This window comes from Pinus tabuliformis, chromosome 2_1, assembly GCF_031772625.1.
Source record: "Pinus tabuliformis cultivar Carrire ecotype Pingquan chromosome 2_1, CPIR1, whole genome shotgun sequence".
In the NCBI taxonomy this organism is placed as follows: domain Eukaryota; kingdom Viridiplantae; phylum Streptophyta; class Pinopsida; order Pinales; family Pinaceae; genus Pinus; species Pinus tabuliformis.
In genome coordinates this window covers 890,971,558-890,984,643 of record NC_142299.1, presented here as the reverse complement: position 1 = coordinate 890,984,643, position 13,086 = coordinate 890,971,558, and the positions used below count along the sequence as shown (strand labels likewise).

Below are 13,086 nucleotides of genomic sequence, written 5' to 3'. Positions count from 1 at the left end.
TCTGTTGGAACGAGGATTATCAGAAAAGCTTGGGTGTGCAGAAGGGAAAAATGGTCACCGCACCTATTTTAGTCTTCCCAGATTGGAAGAAGGAGTTTCATGTACATGTAGACGCATCATGTATAGCACTGGGAGCAATACTGACATAGGCCAGCAGAGGAGAATTGGACCATCCTATAGCGTTCGCAAGCAGGAGGTTATCCAAGGTTGAGAAGAACTATTCCACCACTGAGCGCGAAGGATAAACATGGTATACGCACTCCAGAAGTTTAGACACTATTTGTTGGGTGGATATTTTAAGATGTATATGGATCATTCTGCGTTGAAATACTTGGTCAATAAGCCTGTGTTGGGGGGGAGAATTTGTAGGTGGTTGTTATTGTTCTAGGAGTATGATTTTGAAGTTATTGTGAAGCCTGGATGACTGAACACAGGACCAGAACATCTGTTGTGCATCGAAACGGGGGAAGATCCCACTAATTTGGAGGAGGGATTTCCTGATGTGCAGCTCTTTACAGTGCACGTCGCGGATGGTCACTTTGAAGACATCATACACTTCCTAACGACAGGAATTGTCCTTGAAGGCTACACCGTCCAACAAAAAAAGGAGTTAGTGGTGCACGCAGCATACTTTTCTATCATTGTCAGACATCTGTACAAAATGGGGTCTGATGAAGTATTACGACGATATGTACCGGAGTTTGAAAGGAGCAGTATCCTTGCAGATGCTCATGGGGGTGTTGCGGGAGGGAATTACGCAGGAAGGGCAACTGCATAGAAGATTCTACGCGTAGGATTGTGATGGCGAACCCTCCATCATGATTCAAAAGCTTACTGCAAGGCATGCGACGTGTGTCAAAGGACTGGCAGGCCATCGCGGAGAGATGAGCTGCCTATAAACCCACAGATGACGTTACAACCTTTCGAGAAATGGGCAATAGATTTTGTGGGACCCATTCAGCCTCAAGGAAAGAAGACGAGTGCGTGGTACATTATCACCGCGACTAAGTATTTGACTCGATGGGCAAAGGCACAGCTTGTGAAGGACTGCACAGGCGCGACCACTGCAAAGTTTCTCTTTGAGTATGTACTGACGCGATTTGGGTGTCCAAAGGTTTTGATGAGTGATCACGGTACACACTTTCTAAATGAAATGATCAGCGCGCTGATGGAGGAATTTCAGGTATATCACCAGAAAAGCATGCCTTCTCACCCATAGGCTAATGGGACGGTGCAAGCATTCAATAAGGTACTTGAGATGTTGACACCTAATCCGAAACGGATGGGTGAACTGGACAGTCATCTAGAAGATGAACTGATCCGTTTTATTTTTGTATATAAACATGAGTTAGTTAATGAATAAGATTATCAGTTCTTTTCTCCCGCTCAACCTGGAGTTACCCTGGCCTGACATGGTATCAGAGCACAGGTCCCAGAAATAGTTGTAACTCCTCTGCCAGGTTTCTGCTGCCTCATGAAACCTCTGTCCTGAGAGACTGCGCATCCGTTTTCTCTGAGAGACTGCGCATTTTTTTGTATAAATGTTTGCCTGAATTCGCTGCCCCTCTCTGCGCTGCCTCTGACCTGACATATCTGTCCATATTCCAACGCATCTGCGCATCCGTTTTTCTGCTGCCTCTCCACAACGTGTACACCAGGAAAGCCAGGGATGGTCAAGGCGCGGAATTTGGTGGAAAAACTCAAATTTTCCTCTAAAGCGGCTGATTGAAGTTTATTCACGGGTAATGTTTGAGCTGCTGTCTTTTTCATCGTAGAATTGAAAGTTCAAGAAACGCAGTATTAAGTCCAAGGGTAAGAACTTCTTCTTTCTCTTTGTTTCTGGAACTCTTAACGATCTGTTGGCTGCAACATGAGCTGTTCCATTTGGTCGGATTCTTGAAAGCCGTAGGTTATGGTTATAGCTTCGAATCTGGCCTGCGATTTCCCTCGGGGTAGAACGGTGGTATTGACAGCATTCACAAAAGTTGATTGCTGACCGCGCCTCCATAATCCAGTTATTTATATAACTTGGAGAATAAATTTGCCAAGGGAATAGGATTTTGGAAGTTTTATTATGTGATTTCTGTTAATGTTGGGCTTTGAAATGGAATTTGGGATTTTTCATGAGTTTATTATGAAATAGAACGGAGGTATCAGTTGCTGGCGGAGCAATCCTTGTCATATGATTTATCTGAGTCTGTTTGATATTGTCATACTCGGGGCGTAGCTTAAGCTGTTCTTTCTCTTTGTCAATTAAGCCTCCGCTGTAGCACAATCTGAAAAATTGTTGTATATTTTCGTTGAATCAAACAGTTGCATCTATGGTCTCGGATAGATCCGCATAAAGATATTGGTTACTGAGAAAGCGTCGACAGCAGGGTTAAGATGTTTTCATTTTTCTTATTGTCATGATGGTGATCGAAGGCTTCAAACAAAGGCTTTGTCGTTGAATTAGAAACCAAGTTTTATAACATGGATTTGTTGTGTTTTAGTTGATGCTTCATTCACGGCTTTCATGGTGGGTTGAAGACTGTAACTGGGGATTTTTATCATTAAAAAAAAAAAAAAAATCCTAAGCTATCTTCTTTTGCTACAAGGTCTGTTCTGCACAGCCACCAGATTTTGAATAAACTTTTCAATCTGTGTTTAATAGAAACGATACTCAATCTGGTTATGGGCTCAGGGATTTATGGTGATTTTTTAGCCTGAGCGAAAGTTTTTTTTTCAGCAGAAATTTCTTATAAGCAGAAGTTTTTTTAGCAGAAGTATTTTTTTTTACAGAATGCATTCAATCATCTCTATGGTCGGAATAGTTCTCACTGGCAAGGAGAACTATTCTGAATGGTCTCGGATGGTAAAACACACCCTCATCTACAATGAGTTGTGGAAGGGAGTGTGTGTCGGAGAAGAAGACAAAGACCCTGTGCAGCCTACATCAGACAAAGAACTCGCCATTTGGGAAAACAAGAACAGCAAAGCCTATGCATTGATCGCAGCATCTGTAAACGAAGAAGTAAGTCGTCATATTTCATCCTATTCCACTGCCTTTGAAGCTCTACAAAAGCTGAAAGAACTCTATGATACACATTCTGCACTTGAAGTTGTTCAACTCATGATTAAACTCTTCACTCTTGAACTGAAAAATAATGATCCTCTTGCTCTTGCATCTCAAATAAAGTCTATAATGCATGATATTAAATCCACTAAGGTTGAGCTGGATATCTCTCTTATTGCCTTTCTCAAAGCACTCTATCCTACCTACTCTAATTATCTTGAGTCTTTACAAGCAAATGGAAATCTTAAAGATATAACCTTTGACTCTCTTGTGAAAAAGTTTGCTGAAAGAGAAAAAGCCTTTGGAAAGAAAACAGTCCCTGAATCTTCTGAAGAGACTATTTGCCTTGCTCATAAAGAAAAGCATCCTGCTCAAGATTCTACAAGAGGAAGAGGTGGACGAAGAGGAAGAGGAAGATACTTCAGAGGCAGGGGGGGCAGACATCCTCAAGCAGAAAAGGCAGATCTGCATTGCATTCGCTGCAAACGAAATGGATCACATGATGCTTCTACATGCAAGCTACCATGGGACAAGATTGAGCAGAGAAGAACTCAGCAGAAAGGTAAAACTGATGACACAGACAAAGGTAAAGCACCTGAATCCGCTCACTATATTGAGGCACAATGTAACATTGGAGTAAATGAAGATTTGTTTAATGCTTCACTTGCTTCTTAGAAAAATGACTGGTTGCTTGATTCAGGAGCAACCTGTCATATGACTCATAGGAAAGATTTCTTTGAAGATTTCACTGACAATGTTGATGGAGCAGTATACTTTGCAGATCAGTCAAAAATCAAGCCATCAGGGCTTGGCACAATCAGGCTTAAACTGCCTGGTCTTCCAGACTTTCTTCTGGATCATGTTCTATATCTCCCACAGCTCAAGAGAAACTTGCTGTCCCTGGTCCACATCCGCCAGCAAGGTCACTCCATTCACATGTTTGATGGCAAGATTGAGGTAAGAAAGGCATCTGACCACTCACTTGTCATGAGGGGTATAGAAGAAGAAAGACTTCTTAAACTGCAAGGAACCTCTGCTCATGCACAACATTTCTCATATATTTCTCATCATGAAGAAGGTGCACTTCCATCAAGTTTATTATGGCATGCTAGATTTGGACATTTAAACTATGATAGTCTCCGCTTGTTGAAGAAAAATGGTGTTGCTGGTTTGCCTACAATTCCTAGAAAACATAAGCAATGTGATGCTTGCATTCTAGGAAAGCATAGCAAACAATCTTTTCATGATTCACATTCAAGAGCACATAGGAAGCTTGAACTCATTCATTCAGATTTATGTGGTCCAATGCCTGTTTCTTCTGCAAATGGAAATAAATATATCATGACATTTATTGATGATTACACCAGAATGTGTTGGGTTTATTTTTTGAAGAGCAAATCTGATGCTTTTCAAACATTCAAGAATTTTCATAAATGGATTGAAAATTATGCACAATCTCATATTGGGTCTATTCGCACTGATAATGGAAAAGAATATACATCAAATGAATTTGAACACTATCTTCGCCAACATGGGATTAAACATCAAACCATTGTGCCTTATAATCCTCAACAGAATGGTGTAGCTGAAAGAATGAACAGAACAATTTTGAATATGGTACGATCCATGCTTTTCTTCAAAAATGTAAAGACAATGTTTTGGGCTGATGCTGTTCTATGTGCTGCATATATAAAGAATAGATGTCCATCTAATGCTATAAGAAACAAGACTCCTTATGAATTGTGGTATGGACATGTTCCTTCGGTAAGACATCTCAGGATTTTTGGTTCCACCTGTTATGCTTTAATACCAAAGGTACATAGAAACAAACTTGGTGCTAGAAGTCGTAAGTGTATCTTCCCGGGGTATTCAAACACATCTAAGGCATACCGCCTCTATGATGAAGTAAATAAAAAGTTTGTTTTATCTAGAGATGTCATTTTTCTTGAATCATCCAAATCTGACAGTGTTGTTGAGCGGCAACTTGATCGCTTGGATAGACTCACAAAACCGAAATCATTCCAAGAGTTTGATAATCAGATTCCACATCTTGAAGGGGGGATTCCTATACTAGATCAACATGTGGAATCTCCTTCTGAAGAACAATCTCCCCTGCATGACACTCCAACAACGGATGATGCTTTAAGTGATGTAATTGATAGAATTGGGAGGCTTAATCTTGATTCAGTCCCAACTCAATCAAAAAAACAGCCTGGACCATCTCAGAAAGGTCCCCCAAAGTGGCTGACAAAGACACTTGAAAGTGTTCATCCTGATGAAATTCGAAAAACAGGAACCAGAAATAAAAACCGACAAGATGGAGGTGATGTAGATAACTCTAATTCACCTGTTGATATGGATGTTACTTATGATTGTGAATTGAACTTGTCTACAGATTTTGAACCAACTTCCTTCAAAGAAGCTGCTTCTCATGATGAATGGAAAGAAGCGATGCAGAAGGAGTATGATGCCCTCATAAAGAATGGCACTTGGAAGCTGGTTGATCCTCCATTTGGAACCAAACCAATTGGCTGCAAGTGGGTCTACAAGAACAAGTACAAAGCTGATGGCTCACTTGACAAGCACAAAGCTAGGCTTGTGGCAAAAGGTTTTGCACAGAAGGAAGGGGTCGATTATGAGGAAACTTTTGCTCCCACAGAAAAATGGGCCACCATCTGGACACTCTTTGCACTAGCTGCTCAGAACGGTTGGAAAGTCCATCAAATGGATGTAAAAACTGCATTCTTGAATGGAGACCTAAAAGAGAATGTTTTTATGTCCCAGCCTGAAGGATTTGCTGTGAATGGACATGAACACAAAGTATGCAAACTTGTGAAGTCCTTGTATGGCCTCAAGCAAGCACCACGAGCCTGGTATGAAAAACTAACTGAGCATCTTCTGAAACTCAACTTCAAACATTTTGATCTTGATGATGCAACTTTATTTGTCAAGAAAGTTGGCAAAACAGTTGTATATCTTGTGGTATATGTAGATGATCTTTTAATGACAGGGAACAATGAAAGCTATATTGCATCCATAAAGAAAGAATTAGGAAAAAAATTTGAAATGACTGATTTGGGCTATGTTCATTACTATCTTGGCATTGAAGTAACCCAACATCCAAAGTCCATATTTCTTTCTCAAAAGAAATACATTGGAGATTTGTTAAACAGATTTGGCATGACAGAGTGCAATCCCCTTTGTACTCCAATGGAACAAAACTTGAAGCTCACATCTATTGAAGGAAAGGAATTTGAGGATGCAACAAAGTATAGACAGCTTGTAGGAAGTCTCATCTACCTCACTACTACCAGACCAGACATTTCATTTGCTGTTGGAATCCTCTCCAGGTTCATGCAAAAGCCTTGTGAGGGACATTGGTCTGCTGCAAAAAGAGTTCTAAGGTACTTGAAGGGAACTCAAGACCTTGGAATCAAGTATACACAGGTGGACGACTTCAACTTGATTGGATACTCTGATTCAGACTTCGATGGAGACAAAGAAACTGGGGTATCTACTTCAGGATATGCTATGAGTCTTGGATCAGGAGTTGTCTCCTGGAGATCACGCAAACAATCAGTACCAGCAGATTCCACAACAGAAGCAGAATATGTGGCAGCAGCTGAAGCAACGAAAGAAATTGTGTGGCTCAGGAAAATTCTTGAAGATTTGCAAGTAAAACAAATACAATCAACTCCACTCATGATTGATAACACATCTGCAATAAAGTTGGCCAAGAACCCAAAGTTCCATGATCGTACTAAGCACATCAATACTAAATATCATTTGATCCGACATCATGTTGAGGCCAAAACAATCCATCTCCGTCATTGTTCCACAAACGAGCAAATTGCAGACATCTTCACCAAAGCGCTTGGAAGAGAAAAGCTTGAAAGATTTAGAACGATGCTTGGACTCACCAACATCCCTTCAGATTAAGGGGGGGAATGTTGACACCTAATCCGAAACGGATGGGTGAACTGGACAGTCATCTAGAAGATGAACTGATCCGTTTTATTTTTGTATATAAACATGAGTTAGTTAATGAATAAGATTATCAGTTCTTTTCTCCTGCTCAACCTGGAGTTACCCTGGCCTGACAGAGAACACGTTGACCAAGGTTTGCAATGCTCATCAAAGTGATTGGGACCTGTGCACACCCGCAGTACTATGGGCATATCAAATGACATGTAAAAAGTTGACTAGTCAGACATCCTTTAAGCTTGTATATGGTGTTGAAGTAGTGATGCCCATGGAACACATTGTGCCTAGTCTGTGCATAGCGGCACTCACGGGTATGACGAATCGCAGAGCCCTAGAAGAGAGGCTCACGCAGCTTGCTAAGCTTGAGGAAGAAATATTTTTGGTTGGATTTCACCAACAGGTCCAAAAGCAGCGTGAAAAAGCATGGCATGATCGGCACATTAAACTGCGCACATTTAATGTAAATGATCTGGTTTTGTTATATGACAGCAAGTTTGATCAATTTCAAAGGAAATTTAGGATGCAATGGCTAGGGACCTATGTCATTAAGGAGATTACCAACGGTGGAGCAGTTAAATTGGTTAAATTGAACGGGCATCCCTTCCCAGGCAAGGTGAATGGCAGCCGATTGAAGACATACACTGGTGATCCAACCAGGTGACTATATGAAGGTAGCATAGTCTTAGTGCTCTAGGAAGCTGAAAGAAGGCGCGGGACTATAAACTACACTACCTGAGTTGGGAAATGCACGATTGGAGGATTGTGCAGAACAAGGAGATGTCACAGGGTTCGCGATAACACGAAGTGAGCTGCGCTACACAGGGAGAAATCGTGCAAGTTAGCCGGAAATTGACCATTAAAGTCACTATTCATGATTTGATGATAAGAATGCAACCAAATGGAGCGGGTGGCTGACATTTAAGATAAAATTTATGGGTAAGATCCTTGAAAAGTTGCCACCAATCCGGCATTAATGAACCGAATGTGGGGGAAATGGTCAGATTTGAATTTAAAATGGCCTATAAATTACAAGAGGAGGACCAACAAAAAACACTCGGCATTTTGAAAATTGAGTTGGTGAGCTCTAAGATGGTTCTGCGTGAGCTTCAGATCCACTCATCACAGGCTAGCGCAGTGTCCACCAGCCTCGCCATCGGTACTTCAGAAGGTGCCGAGATGTTGCGTGTGAAGGACTCCCGAGCGATAGTATTGCCGGATGGAGCACTGACCACTAAAAACGAAGTTGACATGCTTGCTTTCAACGCCCTTAAGGGAGTGGGGTTGAACTTGGCAGTTCCTCCCTGGTGAGGTGCTCCACCTACTGCACGATGGGGTGATTGCGGAGCTGAGGGCCTGCGAACAACGCGCTTTGTAGTAATCAGTGAACAACAAATCAATAATGTGCAGCTGGCCCTACAGTGAGACTCTTCCATCACCACCGTGACTGAGGTAACCGGCTGAAACAAGTGAATAGTTCAGGTCATGGAGGAAGCATGTCGAATGGTCCTAGAGTTGGCCATTCCTAAGGGAGAACAGGTCGAGGTGTGTGTTCGCAAGCTTGCTACAAGGATGCACGACGCTCACACACAGTTGGCTAAGGTTCAGCTGGAGCTGAACCTACATATTAAAGATTTGCAGTTGAAGGCCCAGCCTTCAACTCCACCGGAAGTAAAGGAGAAGTGCGCAACCGCTGTCACAGAGGCAATAGCAGCAGTAGACAATGTAGTAGCAGACTGCACACGGCTGTTTGAACAATTGTTCGAGGTCTTGACGAGTCTACAGGAGGATCCTAATGTACAGCGGTTGGAGACAGAGGCACGAAAATTGCAGTAGCGCTATGACGAAGTAAAAGGAACAGCATGCGTCGTCACTATCACACAGAGATTGGCGAAGCTACAGGAGGCCAAAACATTGAAGGAACAGGTAGATGCAGCGCAGCACAAAGAGGCAGTGTTGAAGGCACGCTTGAAGCCCTTGTTGGACGAAGCTTATTCGGTCACAACCTCCATTGAAGGAAAGCTTGCTAAAATACAAGTGACTCAATAGAAGCTTCAGGCTGACAATTTAGGACCAACGATAAAGCAGTTGGTTGAAGAAGTGAAGCAGGTGACCGCACAGTGCACCGTCGAGGTTGCCATCATACAGGTTGAGCTGCGAGATCTTTGCACCAAGATCTCTGTACCCGCAAAGTGACTCGAGGGCGAGTCACCATGTTTGTGTTGGGGGCCTGTTGGGAACGAGTTCCCCCAATAGCATTTTTGGACTAACAGCCCATATTTTGGGACAATTTTGTAATAAAATTGTAAAGTCTCTGCATTTTGTGGTCGTGGAGCGTGAGGGTGTCAAGAGTCATAAAGGGTTGTCTGCCCTTATTTTGTAAAGTGTCAAGTTAGCTGTAAATATCTACCCATGGTCCGCGAACCATGGGATTGTGTAAATAAGAGCTAAGTAAGTAAGTTATAGGAAAAGAGGGAGAAGAAGGAAGAATTGGAGTTTTGGTAGAGAATTCTAAGTGTTTTTGGATTAGTGTAGGTAGAGGCTCTGCATCTGAGTGCGCAAAGGCCTAGGGTGGAAGTCTACAGCTGAGTGCACGGACCCCTGCAGTTGTGTGCACAGGGCGAATATAATCTGTATTAAACTAGAAGATATCAATAAAGAGAAGTACTATGCAATTACTGTGTATTTAGTCTCTGTTAATGCATCTGATTATATTGCGTTTTGGGTTTAATTTACAATGTTTATTTGATGCGTGAATATATGTGATTATATCTGTTAATTGAATGCAAGTAAAGATATCAGTTTACGCAATGCTAACTGTGATTAATTAGTAATATAAGTAAAACACTTGAGATAACTTGGGAACCTATACAATACATTTGCATTGCTACGCGAAAGTACCTGAACCACAGGTTAGGGATGCAAGAAGGCCAATCGTACACCTTTGCAGAGTTACTGAAGGGTGGAATAAAGGGTAGATTGATATAGCCCTAAGGCTTAGCGACCTACGTGAAAGTAGGGGCAAGGGGTATAAACCAACATCACGACCATCTCAGGGTATGGAAACTTGGTTCCAGCATCCCCCCATACTGCTTCGCATGAGACTTCGGTCCGCGCTCTGTGGGATGATGCCGAAAGGGCCAATAGTGTAGGGATTTGTTTGGCTAACTAACGTTGAACCTGGGTCAGGGCCCACAAAGCCAACAGTCAGCTTAATTTTAAATACCACAAATTTGTTTCCCACACCATCAAAATAAGGCATGAAATATGCACTCTAAAAAATTTTAACAAATAGCATGTATGATTGCATATACACCATTGGATATGTAGAACATGCACATTCAATGGTGTATATGGCATGTCAAGCTTAATCTCCACATCCTCAAGAATGAATAAATAGGAATATAAATATTTTTCTTTATGATGAGATCGACATTATGCATATTATATTGATGACAAATATAACAATGTATGTGCAACACACTACAAGTTCAATGGATATACACATCATTATATGTGTAGTGCACATCTAGCCATGCACATGTTAACATTAAATAGGCGTATACATAATTGAATGTGCAATGTTGCACATGCCCAACACTTATGCAATTTCTTTCACATACAATAATGTATATACTATTGTATATGCACACTCGACATAAAACTCATTATATGAGAAGATCTATACTTTGAATAATGATTGGAGTTTGAACTTAAGATAATAAAGTAAAATAAAAAATTCCTTTACAATTATTATTCATGTTAAATTTAACTTAACTTCTTCTTTTTCATGAGAAATATATTTATATTTTATATGAGGAATATACATGTTTTTGGTACTCGAGGAACTGCTTAGACAACAAGGCTTGAAGGCATTACAAGAAATACACATTATGAGCTCAACATGTCACGTCCAATAATTGAACTTGGCTAGGGAGGATAACAACATTTCTCCCAACCACCCAAACCAAACCCAATTGACAAAATTTAACTTAACTTTATTAACACATATTAACTTATTATTAATGCAAGTTGGTTTCAATAATGCATGAAACCTTATTAATAAAAAGGATAATTTTAAAGAGAATAGGATGAAGTGGAGGTTATTCTCTTACTATAGTTAGGGTTTCCTAGCTGTTTTGGCATCACTTCAGGTCCATAGCGCTTGTAGATAGTTTACTTTTGCTTTAGATTCAAGGATAATAGTCGTCATTTTTCCTCAAGAGAATCCAAAAAATTGCAGTATCTCAATGCATATTCAAGGGATCCTTGTCTCGCAAATTGCATTCCCTCAATGTAGATTCGAGGGTTTTTCATGCATTCGCAATGGAAATCTCTTCTTCTGGGGGCAATCCCATCTCTGAAAATATAAAATTTTCAAAAAATCAGATGTCAATCCCAAGCTAGTCTTAGGTTCTTTTGCAATGTTTAACGAGGACGTGTCTTCCAAGGTCGGGTGCACATGCCCCTCGTACCCCATGCACTTGCGACGAGGGTATGTATGGGGGTGCATTTCCCTACACACCCTTTTTGGGGAGTCATAGAGAGACCTAGGGGGGTATGTTTCTCCAATGTGGGGGGCGTGGCTCACCAAAAGGGGTGCTTTGGGGAATCCCCTTTTGAAGGGGGATACACACCCCCCCCTTGAATTTTCCTAATAACCCCTTATAAAAAAAAAAGAAAATCATGTATTAAAAAAAAATAAAACAAAACAAAACTTAAATAATATATATATATATAGAGAGAGAGAGAGAGAGAGAGAGAGAGATATTGAACATTAAAAAGTTACCTAGTTTAACTTACCTATTCATTTCCCAAATTTCCTTTCCCGTCATTGTCCTCTGTTATGTTATCTTCTATCGTTGTCGAACTCTTTTTTCCCACCGAGCTCTTCTCTCTTGTCATCAAGCTCTGCTCCTCCAACATCTTTTGCCCTCGGGCCTCGAGCTCATTCATTTACTATTTTAGTCTTCAAACTTCAATATCTCGTATATAGTATATAGTAATACTAATATTAATATACTAGTTTGTTTTGCTTTCAATTTAGATTCTAGAATGATGAATGATGAATTTAATTGTTAAATCAATGTAGATTGTAGAATGATGAATGATGAATGATATGGATCAATGTATTTGAATATTTCATTATTAAATATTTTTTTTGAATCTCACGGTATGGATGAATGATGAGTATGTCCTATGAATGATGTATGTATCAAAATGAATGATGAGGATGGATCAATGTATGTCATTATTTAATTCAATTATGAATTTAAATTTTATGTGTGGATCAAATTTCAATGTATTACTATTAGTCTATTTATGCTTTCATTATTGAATATGAACTTGAATTTTATATATATATATATATATATATATATACCCCGACGCACACCCCTCACCCCCAAAAATTCCCAAAAATGTTAGGGTACTCCCACACATCCCCCCACCCTCCCCCCAACCCCCCCTCCCAATGCATCTACCTGCACTAGAGTCTTGGTGGAAAATTTTTCTTTTGTGCCACCTTGTAATATCAGTATCTTGAAGGAGATAGGGTTATTAGGTACATATATAGGGATTCAGACTAGTCTTAACATTACCTTCAAATGGTTTCTAAGAATTAGGGTGATCATGATCCTATTTCAATGTTTAATTATGGTAAAGGTTTGTTTATCTTTACTTTTTAAAGTAGTGAATCTAGAGATTTGATCCTTACTCCATGGGCTCCAACAAAATGTTCTTATCCCAATAGACCCTTGATTTTCAATCTGAACATGGAAATCTACTCAACCATCATTTGGGTTAGACTTTTGCATCTCCCCATTTTATTTTGGGGTGAGGATAACTTTAAATCTATAAAAAAACAATTTGGATCATTATATAACCCATGCAAAGCCTAAACACAGTGTTCTCATTTGTGCTAGAACATGCATGGAAATAAATTTTGATAAGGGATTTACTAAGGCTATCCACGTTGAATTGGAGGCTTGGAATCACATTCAATCTCTTGATTATGAGTAGGTTCCTTTAAATGTAACATTTGCCATGAT

At 40.3% G+C, this 13,086-nt stretch overlaps 1 protein-coding gene across 1 annotated transcript in view; it reads right to left on the bottom strand.

Annotated features, from left to right (window-relative positions):
* LOC149203506 (putative U-box domain-containing protein 42) overlaps positions 1-1,770 on the bottom strand; it is a 45,873-nt gene extending 44,103 nt beyond the window's left edge. Inside the window, exon 1 of the mRNA XM_089401898.1 lies at positions 1,585-1,770. Coding sequence (XP_089258024.1) covers positions 1,585-1,770 — 186 coding nt within the window. The remainder of the gene's footprint in view (positions 1-1,584) is intronic.
* Between the last annotated feature and the right edge of the window lie 11,316 nt (positions 1,771-13,086).